This window comes from Paramormyrops kingsleyae, chromosome 13, assembly GCF_048594095.1.
Source record: "Paramormyrops kingsleyae isolate MSU_618 chromosome 13, PKINGS_0.4, whole genome shotgun sequence".
Taxonomy (NCBI): domain Eukaryota; kingdom Metazoa; phylum Chordata; class Actinopteri; order Osteoglossiformes; family Mormyridae; genus Paramormyrops; species Paramormyrops kingsleyae.
Window position 1 is genome coordinate 29,538,648 of NC_132809.1, and position 24,672 is coordinate 29,563,319.

At 43.6% G+C, this 24,672-nt stretch overlaps 1 protein-coding gene across 6 annotated transcripts in view; it reads left to right on the top strand.

The window, feature by feature from the left end:
- Positions 1 to 652: 652 nt before the first annotated feature.
- zc3h18 (zinc finger CCCH-type containing 18) overlaps positions 653 to 24,672 on the top strand; it is a 32,284-nt gene continuing 8,264 nt past the window's right edge. For 3 of the 6 annotated variants that reach the window (XM_023827226.2, XM_072698588.1, XM_072698589.1), the window contains exons 1-9: positions 654 to 864; positions 2,090 to 2,964; positions 6,932 to 7,016; positions 12,562 to 12,710; positions 12,840 to 12,935; positions 13,212 to 13,369; positions 13,555 to 13,584; positions 13,676 to 13,793; positions 14,485 to 14,771. In XM_023827226.2, the coding sequence (XP_023682994.2) occupies positions 2,101 to 2,964; positions 6,932 to 7,016; positions 12,562 to 12,710; positions 12,840 to 12,935; positions 13,212 to 13,369; positions 13,555 to 13,584; positions 13,676 to 13,793; positions 14,485 to 14,771 (1,787 nt within the window). In that variant the 5' untranslated portion in view covers positions 654 to 864; positions 2,090 to 2,100. The other 3 variants (XM_023827229.2, XM_072698590.1, XM_023827227.2) reach the window with 2 other exon arrangements.

The window sequence follows — 24,672 nt, forward strand, 5'->3', positions numbered from 1 at the left end:
ATGATATTCCCTTGTCTTTAGTACCATCTATCGATCGTAAATGGTATGAAATAATGTGTCTGTGTGGGAGCGTGTAGTCATTAATTAAATTCATTTTTATAATACAAAACACTAGATATTCAATTTACTTTTAAAGTCAGTCACTAAAGAATGAATGTAGAATGAAGAATGTCAAAAAACTGGCCAGAGATGTAGCTACTGGAAGTGCAGTTGAGATATATACCAAGGAGTGTGAGACACACGGTGGTCATAAAGCAGTAAAGACATGACGTGCTATTACTAAAGTTCTAAGCACAAAAAAAGTAATTTGCAATTTAGTTTCAAAATTTGTTTATTCGTTTTGCATTTAAATGTTTAAATAAATAATAATTAAAATAACACAAAAAATTAGTCCGCAGTGATCATGAAAGTAAATGACATGTGGTACACAGGAATACTCATAACTTTATTAAATAAGCAATTACTAATATTGCCATTAAAAGCTGAAATTTCCCTTAGTGGCTGTTACGCCATTTTCCTTTTCATTCTTTAAGTCCCTGCAGAACACAGACAGACGGTAATTTCAGAACCCGAATCAGTTGAATCGTTTAGTTTATAATGTTCCAGGGGGGAACAGAGGTAAATAAATACGATCTGGAATCAGTTTGCGAAGACACGAACACGCCACAGGAGCTTTGGGCACTGTCTCACATTGATGACGTCAGGAAATGGCCGCTCTCACTGTGTAGTGCGGGTTTAATGTTCTCTCCGGTAAAATACGATAACAATAATCTAATATTTATTATAGTTTTTCAGACACGGACAGGAGAGCCTGAGTAGTTCTAAGATCGTGGCTCTGTCTCCAAAGACGCTCAGGTTGGAAAGGTAAAAGTGAAATGTGTAGCTAACCACCTGATTTCTATTACGAGTATTTTGCCGTTTTAGGAGGTAACTACTAGCTGCGTATTGTTAACGAGGAGGGAAGCGTGGCTCCTAGTGCCACACGAAGGCTGGGGAAAGGCGTTTTTTCTAAGTGCAATGTATCGTTTAACCTCTCAATGTAAGTTAATTTCATGTTTGAGTGGATGTGGCGCTTGCAGACGGCAGCTACCGGGCCGCGCTTGTACCTTCGATGCAAGGACGGTGTGTGGGCCTGCGGCCGCTAGCCGGCTTGCTGAGCGGCAGCTAACCTGCTAGCGGTTTAGGAGGTTACTTGGTGCCGGGGTATGGCCTTCCGAGCCGGGGCCAAAGGAAAGTGAAGGCGGCGTTAGTGTTTCAGCTGGAAAGGTGCAGTCTGATGAGGTTGTGGTTTTACCTTAAACGCGGCTGAACTTAGCCAACTAGTTAGCTTACGGCTTAGTTCATTTTCATTACATAATACATAATTTAACGTGGTTTATAGGAATATAAGTGAAACGCACACTCTAATGAGTAATTATTAGTGCATTTCCGGTGCAAATTGATTAATTAAAACTTGTTAACTGTAAAACAAAAGTTATTTATTTATGTCACTATTCGTTTGTTAGATTTACAGTAGTCGTAATACGGTTCTAGATTAATATATTGCTATTCTTTTGGGATTTTGAAGCCAATTTCCTGTGCCTGTTTATGGCATTTATTTTATTTATTTTTTTTAGTTTTCGCTGGTATGGTAGGGAACCCCATATTGCAGCACTCGGGGTTATGCTGCCAAAAACACTGTACTCGACTGCTGCAGTCAGTTGTGACGGTTATTCATTCGTCTGTAAATAAAGACCATGAGTCTGCAAATAAAATAAATATTCTATTCTATTCTTATTAGTTTTCCCATGCTGCATATATATGCTCAAATTTAGCAAAGGGGTTAGGGTCCTTAAGGTTACACGACATTAAGTATAATGCTTAGACTTTAGACTTAGACTTAAATACTGGGGCTCTGTATTTATAAGAACAGATGCTTCTTTTAATTATCGTGGTTTTTATTTCTGCCATGTTTATTGTTTGCATTTCTATGCAAAATAAGGCTCAGATGTAAAATTGAATTTTCTTTTGCATTTCACTGTTATGTTTCCAGTTTATGTTCTGCTTGGGCTTTGTTAAAATGCAGCGTCTCTTGCCATGTTCTTTGCAGAATAACCTCTGATGGATACTCCTGAAAGTCCCACACAGTCCCCACAATCCCTTGCGGAGGAAGAGAAGGAGATCTCCGATAGCGATCTTCTGAATGACTCCGATCAAGATGGTGATGAGGACGAGGGAGGGAGGGACTCTGATTTGGGTGACCTGGAGGAGGATCTGGAGGAAGGAGCCCGAGTGTCTGAGCAGGAGTATGAGGAGCATGGTGGAGAAGATGGGGAGGAGAACATTCTAGAACAGGAAGAGCAGAGGGGAGTGGTAGCTGGGGGGTGTAGAGGGGTTGGCCATTCAGCTGATGAGGAAGAGGAAGATGACGAAGAGGAGGACATGATTGGCCAGGGTCCTGGTTATCTAGATTCTGAGGCAGATCATGAGAAGCCACTCACTGCAGCTGAAGATGACGAGGATGAGGAGGAGATAACAGCCACTCACCAGGAAGAAGATGATGAGGACGAGGATGGAATGAAGGTGATGGGTACGACCTCAGCGGGGGTGCTGGGAGACAGGGGGGAGGAGGTGGTAAGGCGCATGGTGAGTGACCTGAAGGACGAGTCATCGTCTGTGTCGAGAGAGCTGGACGAGCACGAGTTGGACTATGATGAGGAGGTTCCCGAGGAGCAGAGCGCACCCCCGCCCGAGGATGAGGAGGCAGAGAAAGGGGCAGGGGAGGAGGGAGAGGAGGAAGAGGATGATGAAGAGGACGACAGGAGGAAGAAGAAGAAGGAGAAGAACGCTATCATGGCTCCCCAGAAGGACTCTCAGCCGAGGAATCCTGAGGAGCCTAAGGCATCAGAGAGAAGCCGACGTGAGCTCCTCCGCGAGAAGAAGAAGGACGAAGACGATGGCGAGATTGACGAGGGAGAGATCGATGTGAGTATGGAGATGCTCTGTCTTGACCGTGTGCTTTAGACCTTTCCATCAGTGTTACTCAATGTTCTCCTGCAGCCCAGTGCATGCTGCCTCTTCCTAACCACAAGAAAGACTTCACATTCTGGCATCATTTCACTTTAACCTGTGATCCCATCCTGTTTGTATTGCCTTTGAATTCACTTTATTTATATATAATTACAGTCTTTTGTCTTTTTTTTTATCACTCTTTGGGGTGGGTGTCAATGCAGTTCGATTTTGCATTTATTTCTTTGTTTTAAATATCTTGCTTTAGAAAGGCTTTAATTCTGCAAATTATCAGACTTTTTTCAAGTTAATGAAATTATGGTGTAGATGGTTAGCAGACTTAAAGGTTTTGCCTTGCCGTACTTCTAGATAACAGCTGTTTTTTGCATATATTCAGGGGCTGTGGCAATAATACCATCATGTGCTTGTACCAGGCTTGGTAACAGTGTTTAAAAATATCATATCATTTAAGCAAGTTTTTGTGTACTATTTAAGGAGTTAGGAACTTTCTCTGAACCTTTATTTTTGCTGTGCAATCTAGCATGACCGTGAAGCTTGTAAAACTAGTGATCATATTAAATTGCGTGTGATTTTAATAACAGATTAAGGTAATGCTTTAGATGTTCCGATCTGTCAGTGTTACTCATAAATACCTAGAGAGTAATTGCTGTCAGCTTCTCTTTACCTGCCAGTAGTCAGTCTCACACTAGCTCACACCCACGCACGCTACTTTGACTTGCTTCTGCTCCACCTGTGATTGCCCTCTGGTTATCCACTCTGGCTAACTATTAGGCGCCAGATTTTGCCACCTCATTCTGTTTGGATTTGTATGACAGAACAACTGTCAGAGTTGATGTTGTCAAATCTTTTTCCTCATTCGGTCAGGAGACACCTCATTGAATGCAGACAGGTTTGCTATGAGTAATGCTACTTTCACTGCATCACAAAATGCCCCATCTTAATCCCATTTAAATAGCCTTTAGTGGTTTTATCTCTCACATTTTCCAACCTTGCGATTATACAGCTGTTGTACTTTCTTTGTCCAGTTAGCTACTTTGTAATGCATGCTTTCTTCCTGGTCATCACAGGGATGTTAGTGGTGCAGAATTACGTGCATCTCCGACTGGTGTACGATTAATGCAGTTATCGTTCCTTTGGTCGTGCTGAGAGGGAAGATCATGCTGCATTTCTTCCCCATGCTTTACGTGCCCCCTGTCCTGAAATGTGCACCCCTGTATTCCACCCCTGTATGGCGGTTTCCAGCTCACAAGCCGTGTTCATTCAGCCCTAACAATAAAAAGGTGCAGCTGCCCGAATGCACCCTCCTCTTTGCAAAGCCTATGAGTTACATACAGCTTCTTGCGTGACAAATCAAACACTGTGCCAGTGAAGCTTCTTCTGCATATGGCTGTCTCTCCCTTTTGGGTCCGCCCCCAGTTAATGTAATGTTTGTATTTATTTTTCGTGGTATGAGAGCATTATAATTCCAGGTGCTTTGGTGCAGCGGTTAGCACTGCTGCCTCCCATCTCTGGGACCAGCATTCGAGTCTCCACCATGGCTCTGTGTGTTGAATTTGCATATTCTTCCCATGTTGTCATGGAGTTTCCTCTGCGTTCTCCAGGTTTCCCACACGGCCCGAAATTGAATTGAATCGAATTTGCCAAATTTAAATTGGAATTTAGTGATTAGTTGTCATTGTTGACACACCACAGCACACAGTGCACAACAACGAAATGTGTTCTTTGTGACATGCAGGGAGCAGCTAATTCAGCGCCCGGGGAGCAGTGCTTGGGGGCGGTACCTTGCTCAGGGTACCTCAGTGGTGCCTTGCCGGTCGGGGATTCGAACCTGCAATCTTTCAATTACAAGTGCGCTTCCCTAACCATTAAGACAACATAGGTGTCCATAGGGGTGTATGGGTGAGTGTGTGAGCCCTGTCCTGGTTTACTCCCAGAATTGCACCTGTAGCTTTCTGCATAGGCTCCTAGACGCCCATGACCCTGAGCAAGTACAGAAAATGGTTGGATGGATTGACCGGTGAATGAAATGCAGTATTTCTGTTGGTAATGTTTCTCCGTGGCAGCCTGCCAGGCCAAAATCTTTGCCACCACGGCAGAAAACTTCTATCCGATCAATCATCTAATTCAACGCCTCGGAGACTCCCTCGTGAAGCTCCCTACCCCCCCCCAACCCCCCGCATTACAGAATTCAGCTACTCAATGGCACTAATAGGCTGTATTACATTGTCATTTAGCATTCGCTGTTATGAAGCTGTAATACAATGAGCTTATGCAGATATTTTCAAAGGAAAATAAAAACAGATGAGGTAGGTAAGCAGAGCAGGCATTGAGTTAGGTGGTGGGGGGGCAGAGATGCATCTCAGAGATTACATCCCATATACACTGAAACCTGCTTAAATGTCCCATTATGGTGTTCTACCCGTCTACCCGTTAATCTATCCCCTGATGACCTAGTAACATTAATGGTAACCTTAATGGGTTCTGTATGTGAAATGTGGTCAGACACTGGAAGAGACCACTTCCCACAACACACCCACCAAGTTAGACTGAGTCACATAAACAGGGTGTGTGCCATGCAGTTAAGCTGTGTGCAGTGCAGTTAGGGTTATTTACATACACAGGCTGTGTGCAGTGCAGTTAGGGTTATTCACATACACAGGCTGTGTGCAGTGCAGTTAGGGTTATTCACATACACAGGCTGTGTGCAGTGCAGTTAGGGTTATTCACATACACAGGCTGTGTGCAGTGCAGTTAGGGTTATTCACATACACAGGCTGTGTGCAGTGCAGTTAGGGTTATTCACATACACAGGCTGTGTGCAGTGCAGTTAGGGTTATTCACATACACAGGCTGTGTGCAGTGCAGTTAGGGTTATTCACATACACAGGCTGTGTGCAGTGCAGTTAGGGTTATTCACATACACAGGCTGTGTGCAGTGCAGTTAGGGTTATTCACATACACAGGCTGTGTGCAGTGCAGTTAGGGTTATTCACATACACAGGCTGTGTGCAGTGCAGTTAGGGTTATTCACATACACAGGCTGTGTGCAGTGCAGTTAGGGTTATTCACATACACAGGCTGTGTGCAGTGCAGTTAGGGTTATTCACATACGCAGGCTGTGTGCAGTGCAGTTAGGGTTATTCACATACGCAGGCTGTGTGCAGTGCAGTTAGGGTTATTCACATACGCAGGCTGTGTGCAGTGCAGTTAGGGTTATTCACATACGCAGGCTGTGTGCAGTGCAGTTAGGGTTATTCACATACGCAGGCTGTGTGCAGTGCAGTTAGGGTTATTCACATACACAGTTAGGCTGTTGCGTTGCTGAGTGAAGCACTGTAGACAGACAAACTGCTGAGGACTCAATTTAGTAATTGCTAAAAAAAAAATAAAAAAATAGGTTAATCATTTCGCAGTAACTATTTTAATTCATGTAATTGTTTATTTACCACCATAGATGGAGAGGGAACATTTCATCACAAAAAAATTATAAGAATAAGAATTTGTGCATCGATGATGTTGGTATCTGCATTTTTTTCAATAGTTCCAACCCCCCCACGCCAAACCTCTTAATTCAGAGAAACGCTGAAATTGACTGTACCAGTGGAGCTGAATGGCAGTTGTGTGTTGACTAGTTCTTCGAGCTCCCTGTGTTTATTCTGTACTGACTTCTCAGTAAAGCTGAAGGATGCATGATATATGATTTCATTTCACTGTACTTCGAGCTGAGCTGTAAATAACTGATGCCCTGCAGAATATCACTTTGGAGCATACAGGGGTTGCTGTGTCTAAAGACTGTCTTGTGTCTGTCTGTTAAACCACCCTGTTAATTGATGCTCGCTGTGGAACTCCGATTTCTTTCCAAAATCAGACAGGGTAACTCGGCATGTGCATTGGCATCTAAACGCTGGTATGTTCCCTGCAGGATGACGATCTGGAAGAGGGGGAGGTGAAGGACCCTATGGATAGGAAGATCCGGCCCCGTCCTATCTGCAGGTTCTTCATGAAAGGTAGGATGTCCTTCTGGTGCATGGAAAGATGCATGTTTGGGCTTGCAGATTTGCAACATACTGCACTTTTCAACTGCCGCCAAGGACCAAGTCATACCCAAGTTGTACCACCAAAAGACAGTTTGTAAATTGTGCGAGCCGCACCCAAGCCGTACCCGAGCCATACCTGAGCTGATGAAAGCCTGACCAAACAGAGCTGGTCGCATCACCGCCATTCTGATTGATCGAAATGCGGGGAGATACTGGTGATCTGCATCGATATGCATGGATTACTTGAAGGAAAAGGGCATATTCCATGTTTAATTCATTATTATTAGTAGTAGGACTGAACGATTTATCGATTTGAAATCGAAATCACGATTTGAAACCACGCAGATCGCAAAGGCTGCTGTTTAGGATATGCATTATATAGCACGTTTCAACCGCGACTTAAATCTGTAGTGAGAATAATTTTACAAATTCATGTTGTGTCACTCATGCTCACCAGTCAGTGTTGGCCCAAAGCCACAAAGAGCAAAACCGCGAGACCCAAGGAGACCGTTACATTTGTGGTGCAAAAAGAAATACTGATCCGCTGCTGAGCTTCAAGTGAATTACCTCTGCATTTCATTCTCAGAGATTCTTTACAGAAAGGTCTTGTTATCAATAGAATCACCTTGACCTCCAGCAGCACGTATTTCTGCCCATCACACTTATTTTTGTTAATGAGGCACAAACAGTAATTCATGCACATAAAAGATGGAGGCAGTGATAAGCTGAGCCTGTTGAATAGAACAGAACATGGAATATTATTAATCGCTTTGGGGAAAATCTCTCTTGTGTACCACATTTCACTTTCCATGAGACACACAGAGTACAATCCTGTTATAATGGACTTTAAGGGATCTGGCAAAGTCTCTTATAGTCCTTGTAGGCGGAGCCTGCATGTCTGTTATAGCCGAACAAAACTACACCTAAAAGTGGCCCTGGGGACCAAATTGTTTGTCCGTTATAAACGAAATTCCGTTATATGCGAGTCTGCTATATCTGATGCTTTTTCTGCAAGTTCGTAAAGGCGCACGGCCGGGACCAGCGGGATTCGTTTGTTATAGACGATATTCCGTTATAAGCGAGTCCACTATAACGGGAGTATACTGTATAGTGTATGCTTGTTATAGATAGATTACTTAAAGAATTATATGAAAAGATTAAGAAAAGACAGGGAAGCTTGTGATAAACTTTATCATTCCACTTGCCTGATTCAAATTCTCTCTCTATATCGTCTTCTGAATAAATGCTTTGATTGTACAATGTTGTCTGTCCATTTTGCTGACCGACTGTGGGTCCCCGAGGACCGGATTGGGAGACACTGGTCTATCATCACGCATTTATTTTTTGTCACCAAATCAGGGATCTGTACCTGGGCGCATTCGATGGGCATGGAGTGTAGATGGGCAACGATGGACGTTAGGAATCAGGGATACGGGTCGGCTGGAAGTCATGCTGGATGCATGATAAATAGGGAACCAAGTGAACACATGTTATCCTATTTGGGCATCAGTGTTGAAAAGCAGAATATACTAATATGGACCACTAAAGGACTGGTTGTGCCCATTAATGTGGCTCACCTATCAGCCATTGACTAGGCAGCTGTGCTAGCTGCATTGTCATATAGAAGCCCTGCTAGCTGCTGTTATTCCTTGCTCAAGTTATCCATGTAATGAATAGGCCTGCAAGGCGGCTCCTTAGCTGCTGGTTGTCGTTGTTAGCCAGCTAGCTCATGAGCCTCCCACATTGGTAGCCGCTGAGCTAGCTAACGTTTTATACGCTATTTTGACGAGCTAGCTAACTTTTTATATGCTATTTTGATGAGCTAGCTAACTTTTTATACGCTATTTTGACGAGCTAGCTAACTTTTTACTTCTTAAAATACAAACCTTCACAAAGTCTTTATTCACTTATTCACAGCACTTATTTTTCAATTGCACGGTATTGTAAACGTCGAACCCCCAATACGTGTCGCCGTGCGGGCTCCATCATTCAGGTACTCTACTTAGTGTGCTCAGATGTTTTTCTTTGTTCGATTTTATCGGAATTATCGTTTGTTTGGTAATAAACATGGAAATGAACCTTAGCAATCGCCTGGCAAATAGAGATGTTCTTTTTAACTGAAAATTGACTATTTTGCCGAAAGTGCACCACGCAGAAGGACACTTTATTTGCTCGCGTTTATAGAGTGCCTAGTTTGAAGGACACTGTGTGCCCATCTAAAATTGTGCGAAAAGTATGTCAGCCATCAAACATGCAATTATCAGAGAGCTCCCCAGGCTGCTGCAGGGCGGGGGGTCGGGCCCTCGCTGCTCTGCAGCACTCCGTGGCACGGGCTTCATTAATGACTCGCTCAAACCAAGCACCAAGCCCCCTAAAACCAGTCTCCTGCCTGTGCAGTTATTGCTTCGTGGTTCTTTAATCAAATTATATTAGTTTGAGAAAGGGGGGGGGGGTTAAGGCATTTCGTCTCAGAGTGCTGTCCCCGCGATGTGGACTCCGATAAGCAGTGGAGGATGGATGGATATTATTGAAATATTATTTGAATTTGGCTGAAATGTCCATAGAATACATAGAATACATACATCACTTAAGGAATTTGTATTAGCTTTAATAAGCTGTTACATGTACAGTCATGCACCTCATAACGGGATTTCGGTCAGGGATGGACCGCATATACGACGGTGGTCCCATAAGATTACAGTGGATCCGAAAAATTCATATGGCTTAACGACATCGTAGCCATCATAACGTCGTAGTGCAACGCATTGTTCGTATGTTTGTGGTGATGCTAGTGTAAACAAACCTACTATGCTATACTTGATACGTAACCTGTAACATAGTTTACTATGCTGTACTTTATGTTACTGGACCATACTGTACCATATAGCCTAGGTCTGCAGTGGGCTGTTCAATTTAGATTTGTGTAAATACACTTCATGATGTTTGCGCATGAATGAAATTCCCTAGCAATGCATTTCCTCGGACGTATCCCTGTTGTTAAGCAAAGCATGACCGTATTTGTGCTAGTAAACTGTGTTCCTTTGATCATTTGCACAGCTTTGATAGGCTAATAGGTTATCTAACATGTAACAAGTCAGTCCTATTGCTTAATTGTTCAAGGGAATTAAAGGGCTACTTATTTATTAAATGTGATGATCTGCACTGCGTTTTAAAGGGGCAAAACAAGATGTCGAAACATGTGGTCATTTTTCAATGTTGGTAATAGGGCTGCAACTAACGATTATTTTGATAATCGATTAATCTGTCGATTACTTTTTCGATTAATCGGATTGGGGGGGGGGCAAAAAAACAATTTGATTTCCAGCAATTTTTAATAACCCAGTCTGTCTTTGTACAAAAGTTGTTTCCAGCAACTCACATAAAAAACAAATGTATGCTACATTAAGAGTATACAAAAAAAATTAATAATTTGTAGCAGCTGAATCAACGTAATGAAATACACAAAATCTTGTTTTATAAAGTGCAACCAGCATGGTGCTTTAGATAATGTATTCAGTACTCCAGTTTTTTAATGTAAAAGCACAGACTACCGCTGCTGCTACTAAGAATATTATTAAAGAATTGTCTAATGTTATTTAATGTTGATACACATATATGACAGGGGGAGAGAGCACGCCAGCGAGTATGTCTGCATTTATTACGGACAAATAAAGTAAACATTTATTGCGAAGAAAAAGCCTTTTCCGCATCTTACGCTAAAAATTACTGAGCAACGCAAATAAGACGATTGGTGCCCGTGAACGGCAGGCGGCAAATTTTGTTTTAAAACGTGTCCGGTTGTTTCAGCATACTACAGTGATGAACTGTAAATAAGATAAATAATATAAGGCTATTTAGTTTGTTTAATAAAAGGACAAGATATAAACCTGTTCTATCGGAAAGGTAGCCTTAAATGACTTCGGTTGCGATCTGGAGCTATATAGAAAATGAAATTAAATAAAATTAACTTGGGGCGCCCACCTAATAGAATGGTAGGGTAAACACGTTGTGGTATACTGTATGTAGCCGCATTTCTAGCCCCATAATAGCTGATTGTGTTGACAACCACGACTTCCCCTGCGTTCATTTAAACACATGTGCGTGTGTGAAGGGACGGGGCGGGTAACGCGGCCGGCAGTAACGCCATTGGTTGCAGTTATTAGTTATCCAATCCGACAGTAAACGGCTCATTAATAAGAATATTCTCAGAGTTATGGTCTCGAAATAAAATCCCGAGTCCTTGACAAGAACGAGTACAAATACGGCTGCTTCAAAGACAAGATCGAGACCTTCAAAAACTGGTCTTGAGTACTACAACATTTGATATTACTATAAATTTCTATCGTGAAGAAATTAAGCAGTGGTGTAGTGGTAACAAGAAATTTAAGGTGGGTAAACTATATGCACAGCAGTAAAAACGGTGGGTAACTATATCATTAACATTAGTGATCTTAAAAAATTGAGTAAAAGCTGTTTTGTAAATTTAAAAGGTGCGTAAATGGCGTTTATGTGCATTTACTTTTTTCTTTTATGGCGGTTGGCATCCAGCTTAATGGTACTTTACTGCCACCGCGGCTTTGGTTAGCTTACTGCTCCCAAATTAGGAGGTTGCCACTGTACTTATGTGTATAATAACGTAGACCCAACTAATCGATTATTAAATTAGTTGGCAACTATTTTAATAATCGATTTTAATCGATTAAATCGATTAGTTGTTGCAGCCCTAGTTGGTAATGAAATATAACTCGGTTTAACTCAGCTGGAGAATTAAGTCATGTGCATTCTGTTGAAGGTGGTCTTAATGTTAAGATTAGTCAGCAGATCAGGCAGGCTAACTCAGTGGCTGCGTTGTTACTCATTTCTGCTGTTACACTTACTGGCTGGAAAAGCCCGTAATTCAGTCCTGCTATGCTTTTTGGTCACATTAGGAAGTAGGCTTATTTGAAAATAATTTCTCATTTTAGGTGGCAGTGAACGCCACTGTAACCATTTTAATTTTATTCCAAAAGGCAAAAGAATCCATGAAAGTGGATGGGTTGTAGCTCTGGAGGTCACGATTATGAGTTCTGTACAGAAGAGCGCCCCCTAATGGCGCCCATGGACTAACACTCAAGTGCCATTCTTATCAACAATGACTGTAGCTATAGGTCTGCGACCCAACCTGAGCCCAATGGGCCCCGAGAAAGTATTGTGTTTCTGTCTAGGTATGGGTCAGTTAAAAAAAAAAAAACGTTTTTATAGTTATTCTGTTCTGTGTTGTCATTGTTACCTGTATCCAGCAGGGGGAGCCATTATACCGCATCCGCTCTATTTTGTGGCGGGAATTCTTTTTTCACCTGAAGTTTTCTGTGAAAATTTTATAAACAAGTTTTTACCCATGTCTTTTTGGTAGACCGTTAAATTGGAGGCGTGTCACCTGTGTAGAGACATGGATGATGGTTTATGACGGTTCTGTTTTATGCCCTCAGGAAATTGGCACCTGTTTTTTTTTTTTAACGTCTTGCTCTTTTCGCAGGTAATTGCACCTGGGGCATGAACTGCAGATTTATCCACCCGGGAGTGAATGACAAGGGCAACTACTCTCTCATCGCCAAGCCGGACCCCTTCTCACCCAACGGGGGGCCCCCGGGAGGCCCACACCCCCTCATGCCCGCCACCCCCTGGGTAGGCAGTCTGCCCAACCCCACCCACCCCTCCCCGTCCCTCTCAGACAGGGGCTCCATTTTTGGACACATTTCAACATATGGATATTATTTTGTCGGCATGAGTGTTATTACGTGTTCCCACCTCCAGGGGGGGCCCGCTCTCGAAGAATTGCCCCCGCCACCATTGCCAGCTGATCCCCCGGTGGAGAGTGCCTGGGAGAGGGGGCTCCGACACGCCAAGGAGGTATACCCCCAGCACCCCACCCCTTCCAGCACATTCTTGCCATCTGCCCCCTTGTGGCTGACTGTGGAATTTTCTATCTTGTTTATTTAACATGCACACATTAGTGCTCAGTTGACACCGTTACGCACAGAAGTTTCTGTCTTCATACATCTGTACCGCGGGGCATTTCAGTCACGCATTTCGGGATAATTGATTAAATCATAATGACGACAGCGGACAAAGGGAGGCCTCGCACGTAAGGACTGACGCTCCTTGACACCCCCCCAATCCCCCCAGGTGCTGAAAAAGGCCACAATACGCAAAGAGCAGGAGCCTGATTTTGAGGAGAAGCGCTTCAATGTAACCATCGGCGAGGATGAGCGGGAGTTTGACAAAGAGAACGAGTTCTTCAGGGAGCGCAGCTACCGCATCACCAGAGAGATCAGGGAGCCCGGGTGAGTGTGCTGGCCGGCCTCCTCCCCCCAGCCCCGCTCCATGTCGCTCCTCTCCCTTTCAGCTCCTCTTCGGCTCCTTTCGCTCGAGACTCAAACCGATGGGGTAGATTCTGTCCTTAGCCACTGTGGGACGGCCACTGCTGTTTTGCTGATGGTGTGTCTGTCTCCTCTCTCCCCCCTTTCAGAGACATGGAGTTCAGGGAGCCTGGCTATGGGTAAGCACACTGACCCGCCCCCCTGGTCTCCCGTCAAGTCCCCGGAATGTATCCCTCAAACGTTGACATTTCCTCTCTGCCCGCTCTACAGCAGTGATCCCTACGCCGACTCCTATTACGACTACGAGATGGAGACTTTCTGGAGAGGCGGGCAGTACGAGAACTTCAGGGTTCACTATACGGAGACGCCGTTGCCCTACCACTACAATGTGAGGGGTTTACCCAACCCTACCCCACTTACCGCACGCTGTCACTCGCGCAGTCGCAGTCACTCGCAGTCGCACTCACACGCTGTCAGTCGCAGTCACTGGCACGCTCACGCTCGCACGCTGTCACTGGCACGCTCACACTCGCACGCTCACACTCGCACGCTCACACTCGCACGCTTTCACTCGCACGCTGTGTCCTTAATAATCCCAGACAGTCATGTGAATATAGACCCTTGGCGCATTTCAAGATTCAAGATTTTATTTGTTACATGCACAGCTGCTCTCATACAGAATGAAAAACTGACTTTGTCTTATAACTGTGCAAAAAATACAGTATAGATAAATAAAGTAAAGAGGATAAAAACAAAGATTGGATTGTGCATAATTGCATAATTGGGCATGTCCAGGCGTTGAAGTCTGGGACAGAAGCTGTTCCTGAGCCTCTGCTTTTAGCTGATGAATCCCTGCAATCGTCAGTGATCATTTCTGTGTGTATATTCTCTGACTGGAGTGACCATAGCATAGAGTCATGAATATGGGATTCTGGTGTAATCGCAGTAGGGGAACACTGGGGATTGGTCATCATCGTCCATGTGACATGCACGATTGGGCTTCCTATTGGTCTTTTCTCTGGGCACAATCTGTCTCCTGCTAACCATAAGCTACCCCCGTGTCTGTGTGCGTCCCGTAGGAGCGTGAGTGGGAGCGTGACCCGCGGGAGCGGCAGCGGGAGCGCGACAGGGAGCGGGAGCGGGACCACCGGGAGCGGGAGCGCCGGCAGCGGGAGAGGGAGCGCGAGAGGGAGCGGGAGCGTGAGAAGGAGCGCCAGCGGAGGAAGGAGGAGTGGGAGAGGGACCGCCTGAAGCGCGACGAGAAGGAGCGGCCACCGCCGCGGGAGCGCCCCCCTCGGGAGCCGCGCGACAAGAAGGAGGACAAGGACAAGCCCAAGGCCCGCTCGCCTGTCCCCCCCCCACCCAGGTGAGAGGTTGCAGTTCATGCTGGGAAGGTTTTCATGAGGATCTGAAGTTCCCCCTGAAATGGAGAGACGCATGGTGTCTCTTGCATAGTAGGGGGGGGTGTGGAATCTCAGTGGGAGCAGCATACGTGCAGGTTTCCCCCCCCACCCCCGATACTCGGCCCCCTGAGTAAGGCCTTAATCCCTGAGTTGCTGTAGGGATTGGCTGGCTTTGTTTTCTCAGTTCTATATCACTTTGGATACAAGCCTCTGCTAAGTTAGTAAAATGTGAACCGGGGGTGTGGGAACCGCAGAACCAGTGCAGTTTGGGACATTGTCAGGGCCGCCCACGTTACCTGGCTCCATTTTCTTTTTTTACGATTCATATCTCTGTTGCCATAATTCCTGCTTTCTATGCTGTCTTATGGGGCACTAGATTTTCAGAGTTTAACTGAGGATGGGTTGGCATCATCAAGTTTTTAGACCAATGCCTAAACACTGGTCACATGACCAGCCGGACCCAGGTGAGATTTTGGTGGCCAGGTTGGGGGGGGGGGTGTAAATTAGCAGAGTCAGGTTGATCCGAAGCTCTGCAATGGTAAAAGAGGAGTCGGTGTTCCCGATATTCCCCTTTTGGCTCCAGGGGTGGTGCTTGGGATCCATTTGGGATCATCTCAAGCATGTGCCCAACTGGAGAGCGCGAAGGTTTTGGTCACATGACCGCAGGCTTGTAAGGCCGAGTATAATTTGCATGACCCCCGTGACCAGCACATCCAGTGCCACCTCCTTTGTTTCTTCGTCTTTACCATCGTGGAAGTTGGTGACTATTTTTTATTTTTGTTGTTTGTTTTTCCCGCAGGTAATCAGTCACTGACCTTCCGTGAACTTTCTTAGCAGCACAGGCTAGCTCTTTGGGGAGGTGTTTATTGGCCGGGAGCGTCACTGGATTAATTTAGTGCATGACGACAACGTTCTCCATTTAGAGGAAGTTCAGCACCGCTGCTCGTATGAAAACAAAAGTAAAATAAATTCCCTGGGGAAGCCACGAGACGAATTTCTCTCAGCTGTTCCTGATCAGGACTTGGGCTGTTCCAGGTGGCATGGGCAGCGTGGCATGGGCAATGGGCAGCGTGGCATGGGCAATGGGCAGCGTGGCATGGGCAATGGGCAGCGTGGAGCGGGAGCTGGGGGCTGAGGGCCCCGATTTGTTGTCTTTAGCGCTATGGGAAACTGGGAAGTGGCCCTTGTACCCTGAGGTCTCCTCGCAGTGGAAGGCTGATCGATACTGGGCCAGTGAGTTGGTACGGGGGAGGTCAGGATATTAAGGTAGATGATCCCAGGGATGTATATCAGCCTAGAAGGTTTGATTTGAGGAATTGAGATGCATGTAGTTTGCCAGCGAAGTGAGATTATATCGTCTGTTCTGGCTGGCCCTGGATGATTTGTGTACCAGACTTAGGCCCTATTCGGACTGGATTACTCTTGCCAAGGGAGTCTCGGTATGTAAATTGAAAGGTGATTTGATTGGCTGATTCGGAAGGATAAGAAGCAGGTGGGATTTCCTCAAATTACCAGAGAGAGCGGAGATAAAACAAATCCCATCCAGGTGTTAACGCCATAGGTAGCCGTACAGTGGCTTACAAATTGGGCTACTCTGTAGGCCGTTTGTGAGACGTTTACGTGGAAACTCGGTACCCATTAAGAGTCTTTTTGATGGGAAAGTGCGGTTTACTCAAGACTTGCCTTTATAGATAGATCACAATTTGGACTGAGCTTGTATTACTGAAAGAAACCCGTGTTCACTATAGGTGGTCATTTTTACTGTGGCAGATTCGGACTGGATTAAAGTTACGGACCTTGTGGGTAATTGCTTCAATTATATTATGTTTCCAAATAAAACTGATCCTGTCTAAATAGGCAAATAGGGTTAAACTTTAGGACCCGCATTATTCCTTGGTCAGTATGTCAATACCAGGACCAGATTGGGAGTGACATGCATCTGTTTGTTTGTTTGTCTGTCTGTTTGTTTGTTTGTTTGCCATGCTCTCTACCACCCACTAAAAATGGGCTTGAAAATTCCAGCCACTTTCTCCCCGGGACGGAGCGAGATGCGATTGCGTAAACGGCCCAGGCACACGGCATTGTCTGAATGCCGCGCGTCGTTTGCAGGTCAAATACTCCATGTGCCGAGAGGTGATAATCAGTGGGTCGTCGGTCATACGGGCAGCAGGGCGGGGTCACGGCATCCCAGGGAGGCCCAGCGTTTTTTACCTGCGTGAGGTAATGCCTAAAAATGTGAATAGACCAGTGCAGCTGCGCCGGCCAATACTGCTTATCTAGGCTAAACAACGTAACGACAACGCTGACTCTGCTGGAATGTCAATCAGTTCATCTTTTTCCATTCACTTATTTGTGCTGATTCCCTTTCTTAAATATTGGTCACTTAGCGCAGGAAGGGAGGTTCCTCCTCTCAGTTTGTAGGTCGCTGCTCTGAGTTTCTTCCTTAGTCCCAAATAACACACAGTGCAGTGAATCAGGGGTCTTTAAATTGCCAGTGGCGTGTCAATGTGTCCCGTCTTTTTTTTTTTACTTATTGACAAATAATAGGGCCTTTGCACTTGTAATATTCTACAAATGATGTTTGTGTCTCCCAAAAGACCAAAATGCTTGTACAGCTAAAAGTAGAATGCTCTAGACGAATAACAAAAAACAAGAGCTCTTGCTTGTCTTAGGGTTCGTCCACACAGGCGTTTTCACATTGTTTCCGAAAGTGTTTCCATACACACTGAAATGAGCAAAAAAATATATATGACATAACTGTTGGAATACGCTGGGTGTGCGAGCATCGACACAGGGTATTAAAGAAAATCTTAAAATCGTGTTCAACTAATTAAGGCCTTGAAATGTCTTAAGTCTTAAATTTAAGTTTACTAGGTCTTAATTTTTTTGAGCTCATAATCATATTTGAGTCTGATGTTACAAATATTTCATTTAAGTAAAAATGTAACTCTTAATTGACTCGTACGGGATACCTGACAAAGTCAGTTTAGCTGGCTTAGTCGGATTAGTGAATTTTCAGTCCCCGGGTTAGAACGTTAGATAACTTGTACTTGTGAACAGACTGCCATAAAGCCTGTTATATTGGAAATTTCAGTTAAATACAATGGTTTGCAATAATCAAGGCGCTTCTTTGCCTAATACTCATACCTGTTCACTTGCTTTTTAAAGATGTTCCACACACAGTGTTTCAATTTATTCCAAACACAAGAATATTAACAGATTGTATAACTATTGCAAACAAATTCTAATGCTGTTGTACCAAAAACATTAATCATTTGGAAGTTGTCTTTGGATTGCTCCTTCTTGCCTTGACTTGTCTGGGGAAAAAGTAATTAAATTGTCTTGCATTCAATGCAGTGTGAGAGGCTCTGCTGGAATGCAGCCTCCCCAGTGTGTAAGTTACTGCTTTTCGAGACTAATGGAAAATTCCATGGTTTCAATGGTTGTTAATGTTATCTCATGAAAACCCCTTCTGGTATGCAAGACTTTGATGAAACAAGTCAGTGTTAATCTTAAATCATAATCATAATGTATTTCTTTTATCCTATCCAAACTATTTAATGACATTTCTTTTTTTACTCTTATGTTTAACATGTTTTAGTGTATTTGCAACTGTTTCTTAGGTGTTTTCTAGGCATAAAGGTAAAAATACATAATATACAGCCGTAGATAAATGTTTTGAGAATGACACAAATATTAATTTTCACAGTCTGCTGCCTCAGTTTTTATGATGGCAATTTCCATATACACCAGAATATTATGAAGTGATCAGATGAATTGCAATTAATTGCAAAGTCCCTCTTTGCCACCCATTTCCACTGCCCTGCCACAAAAGGACCTGCTGACATCATTTCAGTGGTTCTCCCATTAACACAGGTGACGGTGACAGTGTTGACGAGGACAAGGCTGGAAATCGCTCTGTCATGCTGATTGAGTTAGAATAGCAGATCGGATGCTTTAAAAGGATTGTGCTTTGCACAAAAAGGGCTTCACAGGCAAGGATATTGCTGCTAATAAGATTGCACCTAAATCAACCATTTATCAGATCATCAAGAACTTCAAGGAGAGAGGTTCAATTGTGAAGAAGGCTTCAGGGCACCCAAGAAGGTCCAGCAAGTGCCAGGACCATCTCCTAAAGTTGATTCAGCTGTGGGATTGGGGCACCACCAGTGTAGAGCTTGCTCAGGAATGGCAGCAGGCAGGTGTGAGTGCATCTGCACACACAGAGAGGTGAAGCCTTTGGGAGGATGGCCTGGTGTCATGAAGGACAGCAAAGAAGCCACTTCTCTCCAAGAAAAACATCAGGGACAGACTGATATTCTGCAAAAGTTACAGGGATTGGACTGTTGAGTATTGGGGTAAAGTCATTTTCTCTGATGAATCCCCTTTCCGATTGTCTGGGGCATCCAGAAAAAATATTGTCTGGAGAAGACAATATTTTTTTGCATGACACAGTCCTGTGTCATACAAACCAAGTCCTGAGACCATTCATGTATGGGGCTGCTTCTCAGCCAAGGGAGTGGGCTCACTCACAATTTTGCCTAAGAATGAATAAAGAATGGTACCAAAACATCCCCAGAGAGCAACTTCTCCCAACCATCCAAGAACAGTTTGGTGATGAACGGTGCCTTTCCCAGCATGATGGAGCACCGTGCCACAAGGCAAAAGTGATAACTAAGTGGCTCGGGGAACAAAACATCAACGTTTTGGGTCCATGGCCAGGAAACTCCCCAGACTTTAATCTCATTGAGAACTTGTGGTCAATCCTCAAGAGGCAGGTGGACAAACAAAAACCCACAAAATCTGACAAACTCCAAGCATTGATTATGTAAGAACGGGCTGCCATCAGTCAGGATTTGGCCCAGAAGTTGATTGACAGCATGCCAGGGTGAATTGCACAGGTCTTCAAAAAGAAGGACCAACACGGCAAATATCGACTCTTTGCATAAACTTAATGTAATTGTCAATAAAAGCTTTTGACACTTATGAAATGCTTGTAATTATAATTCAGTATACCATCTGACATCTGACAAAACGATCTACAAATACCGAAGCAGCAAACTTTGTGAAAACCAATACTTGTCATTCTCAAAACATTAGGCCACGACTTTAGTAAGACAATCATTTGACTAATTGACGTAAAATAAGAATCGTATGTGCTTGTTCAAATTTGACTTAGCCATACTTGGGAAAGGATCTCATTTGTAACCCGGGGACTACCTTGTACTACGAAAAAGTAGCTCAATTTCTTAATGTATACGTGTATGTTGCCTAGAGGTCGACCGATATTGAATTTTACCGATACCGATAGCTAGGTTGGTCCGTACTTGCCGATAACCGATTAATTAACCGATAGTTTTTAAAATGGATACTGGATTTAAAAAAAAAAAAACTAAATTAAAACACAAAACTACATGTAAAATAGTACTAAACTTTATTACAAAAACCAAACAAAAAAACAGTACTGAATCATGAAAATGTGCTATATGAAATAAATATGAATATATTAATAAATATTGAGGTAAATTAAAGACATGCTTTCAAACTGAAAGAAAAAGTAACACTCCAAATAAAAAAAAAAAGTTACATACAAAATGAATTATAATAATTATATAATATTACAATTATATATAATATTAATTATATAAATGTATATTATATGTGTAGTCTCCCACTATATTTGCTTCTATTTTGAAAACTTTTTTCTCTCTCCATAGGCAGAGGTTGACCAAACTGTTTGTGTAATCTGTTAACAACGCTCATTATATACCCGTCTTTTTAGGCAAGAACCAGATAATGAGTGTCACGTCATGAAATGGATTTAATACGAAGGGAGCTGTATTACGTGATAACAAATTTAATAAAAACATCGTAAGTTAGGCCTATAATAGTAATGATTTCATTTCAAACAACAAATATATTATATAGAGAAGGTGAGCAAAGTATCAACAGAGCTTTTTGAAACTCCGAATCAGTAAAACACTGCGTCGCAAAAAGATTCACTGTTTCGAAGCGCTCCAGTCGGATCCCCCCATCCCCCCGGCAAATCGCACCCTGTGCCTGAAGATAAAAAGAACTGAAATCGAATGCATTTCTGATGGTAACAATCATGACATTAAACATTTGGGTCGGACTTGCGTGTATTTTTGCCGCATTATTTTAACCGCTTGATGTACTGCTAATGTTAGTGTCCTCTCAGCCTTGTCGACAAACATACTGCTGTTCTTTCTCCAATGCATAATCTAATCAACAAATTAATTACTTTATATTGAGATGAAAACATGTACTGTAGTGTACTGTATACATACCTTTTCGCTGTCTGTGTTTTAAACGTGCATTTGAAGTGTCAGCGTTGTCCGTGCCGCGCTCTCTCCAGGCAGCTTGCGCTCTCCTTGCAACTAACAGTATCACGTGTCAAAACAAAAGCATGTGCTTTACAGCGATTTTCGCCTATAGAGGCGGCTCTTGCCATAGATATATATGTTGGCTCTCGCACTGTATAAGGACAACGGACCGTTCTCAGCCGCTTCAGCTCTGACGCAACCCGGAAAAACTATCGGCGTGGATTTTTGCCGATAACCGATAGTTCCGGGAATCAACTATCGGTGCCGATTAATCGGCAAAACCGATACATCGGTCGACCTCTAATGTTGCCGTCGTGATTAAGCCTGCGAACCTGTTCTGCTCCAAGCAGGGGCCTGTATCATGAAGCAGGATTTCTTGTTTAGCCGAGTAACTTGTCAGATATGAGGTAGTTTGGGTTAAATTTAAGTGCAGAAAGAGAAAGTCCATTTAAACTTGGGTACCTTAAATCCAAGAAGTTATCCAGCTAAGCAACAAATCGGGCTTTGTTACACAAGTCCTTGATCTGGAGGTTATGTTTCAGGCTTGTGGATCACAAACAGTGCTTGGACCAAAGAGAAGTCATCTGCACATTACCTGAAGTAAAAATGGGCTTTCCCAAACATGGCTTGTCCGTGAGAATCTTGAGACAGCGTTAAAGTTAGCTGGATATTCGATATTTACTCTTTGGGCTGTAAGATCTCTCACCAAGCAAGCCCGGCAGTTTTTAATCACTGACGATTGATGTTCACAGGCAAAGATGCACACTGACCATTTTTGCGTTTTGAGCCGCTGTGTGTAATAATCTTGTTGATGCCTCTAGATAGAAGTTCTCTGCTTTAAAGAGATATTGGTTCAGCATTTTGAGTTGATAGCAGTTCTTGCGCACGTCTTGATTTTCCAGATTACAAGTGGATTTTATTTAATATTTCAATGTTGCCTCACACCTCTAGAACCTGGGTTTGAGTCTCCGCCAGGGTTCCACGTGTGTGGAGTTTGCATGTTCTCCTCCTGTCGCCGTGGGGTTTCCTCCGGGTACTCCGGTTTCCCTCCACAGTCCAAAAACATGCTGAGGCTAATTGGGGTTGCCATATTGCCCATAGGTAAGCATGGGTGAGTGAATGGTGTGTGAGTGTGTCCTGTGATGGTTTGGTGCCCCATCCTGGGTGGCTCCCTTCTTTGCGCCCGTAGCCTCCAGGTTAGGTTCTGGACATTCCAGCCCGTAGGGATTGTGGCATGATGATTGCACTGTCTATGAAATGATTTATTTAATAATAATTATATAATTATTATTATCGATACTTTATTGATCCCTGTGGGGAAATTCTCTTTACACCTCCCCCAACTTGCTGTCTGTAGGTGAGAGTAAGCTGGACACGAAGGGCAACCACCTGATGTGGGAGCTGGGGGTTAAGGACCCACAAATGTGCTGAGGCCGGTGGCCTTCTACTTACAGGCACAGAGGTTTAGCCCTCTGCCCCCCATAGACGCAATGCTATGTCTGCGCCGCTATAGCTAATGCCGACTGAACCTTTTGTGTTCTCGGGCTAAACAGTGGAAACTCTAACTGAGAGACAGGGATGGCTTGTTTCAATTTATTTCAAGCACAAGAATATTAACAGATTGTATAACTATCACAGTCAAATTCTAATGCTGTTTTACCAAAAAATGTAATCATTTGGTAAGTCCTCTTTTTATTTCTGTTTCTTGCCGTGGCACTTTTCCTTGACTGCTCTGGGGAAAAAGTAAAGAAATTGTCTTGTGTTCAATGCAATGCGTGAGGCTCTGCTGGAATGCAGCCTCCCCAGTCTGCAAGTTGCTGCTGTAGCAGCTAGCCTGAACCGATACCGCTACAGTACTGCATTTTTCTCCGTGCGCTTGTTATGCGGGCTTGATTGTAGAAGTATGAACAGCCCCATGTCCGGATTACATGTGCAGAGAAGTATGCCCAGACCTGTGGTTTGCAAGCACAAGTTCAGGAATCTGCTAGTTTTCTCATCCTATGAGGAACACACATACAGCACCAGTCAATTCATTTGAGACACCCACCCATAGAAAGGTTTACTTGTGCTATTGTCTGCATATTACAGTGATTATAAAGACATCAAACTTATAAAATTACATATGGAAGTATACACTGACCAAAAAAGTATTAAGGAAAAAAAAATAAAATAAAAATTAATTTTGGTGGGTGAACATTCAGGGATGCTTCTCTGTAGACTCATTGGTCACTTTTCCTTCACTCTCTGGTCAGGCTCCTCCAAAACCATTTCTACTGTGTTTAGGTCAGATGGCCAGGGTCATGTGTGTGACACTCTATCACTCTACTTTGTAGGTGACTTAGTGTGTCCAAACTTTTGACTGATGTATAAAGGTGGGAGGAAAGCTTGAGGTCTGAGTGCATGGTTAGCCAGTTAACCAGCACCCCTGAAGCAGTTTTCTGGGTGATGGGCCTTGCTCAGTTACTCAGCAGTGATATGATCACCTTGTTATCCTTCTATAATGCTGCCGGTTTCCTGATAAGAGAGATACAAGTTCAGGATGTGTTGTGATCACACATATTTGTGCTTGGCGCCAGTCAAAAAACATTTAAATCTGTTGATGTGTTATGTTCAGTACACGCGGTTTCCATTCTATTTTTAGGCTTCCTGGGTTACGATGGGGTTACGTCCCGATAAACCTATTGTAAGGCCAAAAATACGGTAAGGTGAAAATGCATTTTAATACAGTAAACCTAACCTAATGAACATCATAGCCTAACCTACCTTAAACATGCTTAGAACACTTACATTAGCCTACAGTTGGGCAAAATCATTAACACAAAGCCTATTTTATAATAGTGTTAAATGTCATGTAATTTATTAAATAATCATACCCATGGTAAAATCGGAATATTGTAACGCGGACCATCGAAACCTGGGGAGCGTCTATATAAGACAATACAGTGCAGGACAAACAGCAGTGCAATACAAGACAAATCAGTGTGATGTAAGAGCGTCTGTAGTCCATAATAATGCTATTTTTGGAAAATTCTTGATGCTCCTAAGCGACGTTAGTTCATTGATTGCGATGGATCTTGTCCCTGCTTTTACAACCCTTTGGTGCTTTTTAGAAACGGCAACATAAAAAATAATCTGTTTGCCCGTCGCTGCAGGATCATTTGGGAAAAGGTCTTGATCCAAACATTTTGTGAGATGGTTTTCCTTAGTGTGAAAAATCATTCTGGTTCTGAGGCAGATTCACCCGCACCATTCCTGATTACTCACCGCTTGAACAGCAAATGGAAATGGAGTGATGTGTGCTTTCTCCCTGAGACCAGGTCCATTGGTCACCGATAGTCAGGCTCACGACTGGAAGGAATACGGCGTTCCGCTGTCTGAGCTGAGTGGCTTGTCTCTCCCATAAGTACTCTATGTTCCTGTGGTCTGTACTGAGCGCTTTAAAAAAAGCACTCACAGGTTTGCGACGTTAGGAAATCAAGGGTAGAAGTTGCCGGACGAATAAGCTAATAACTTTCCATGG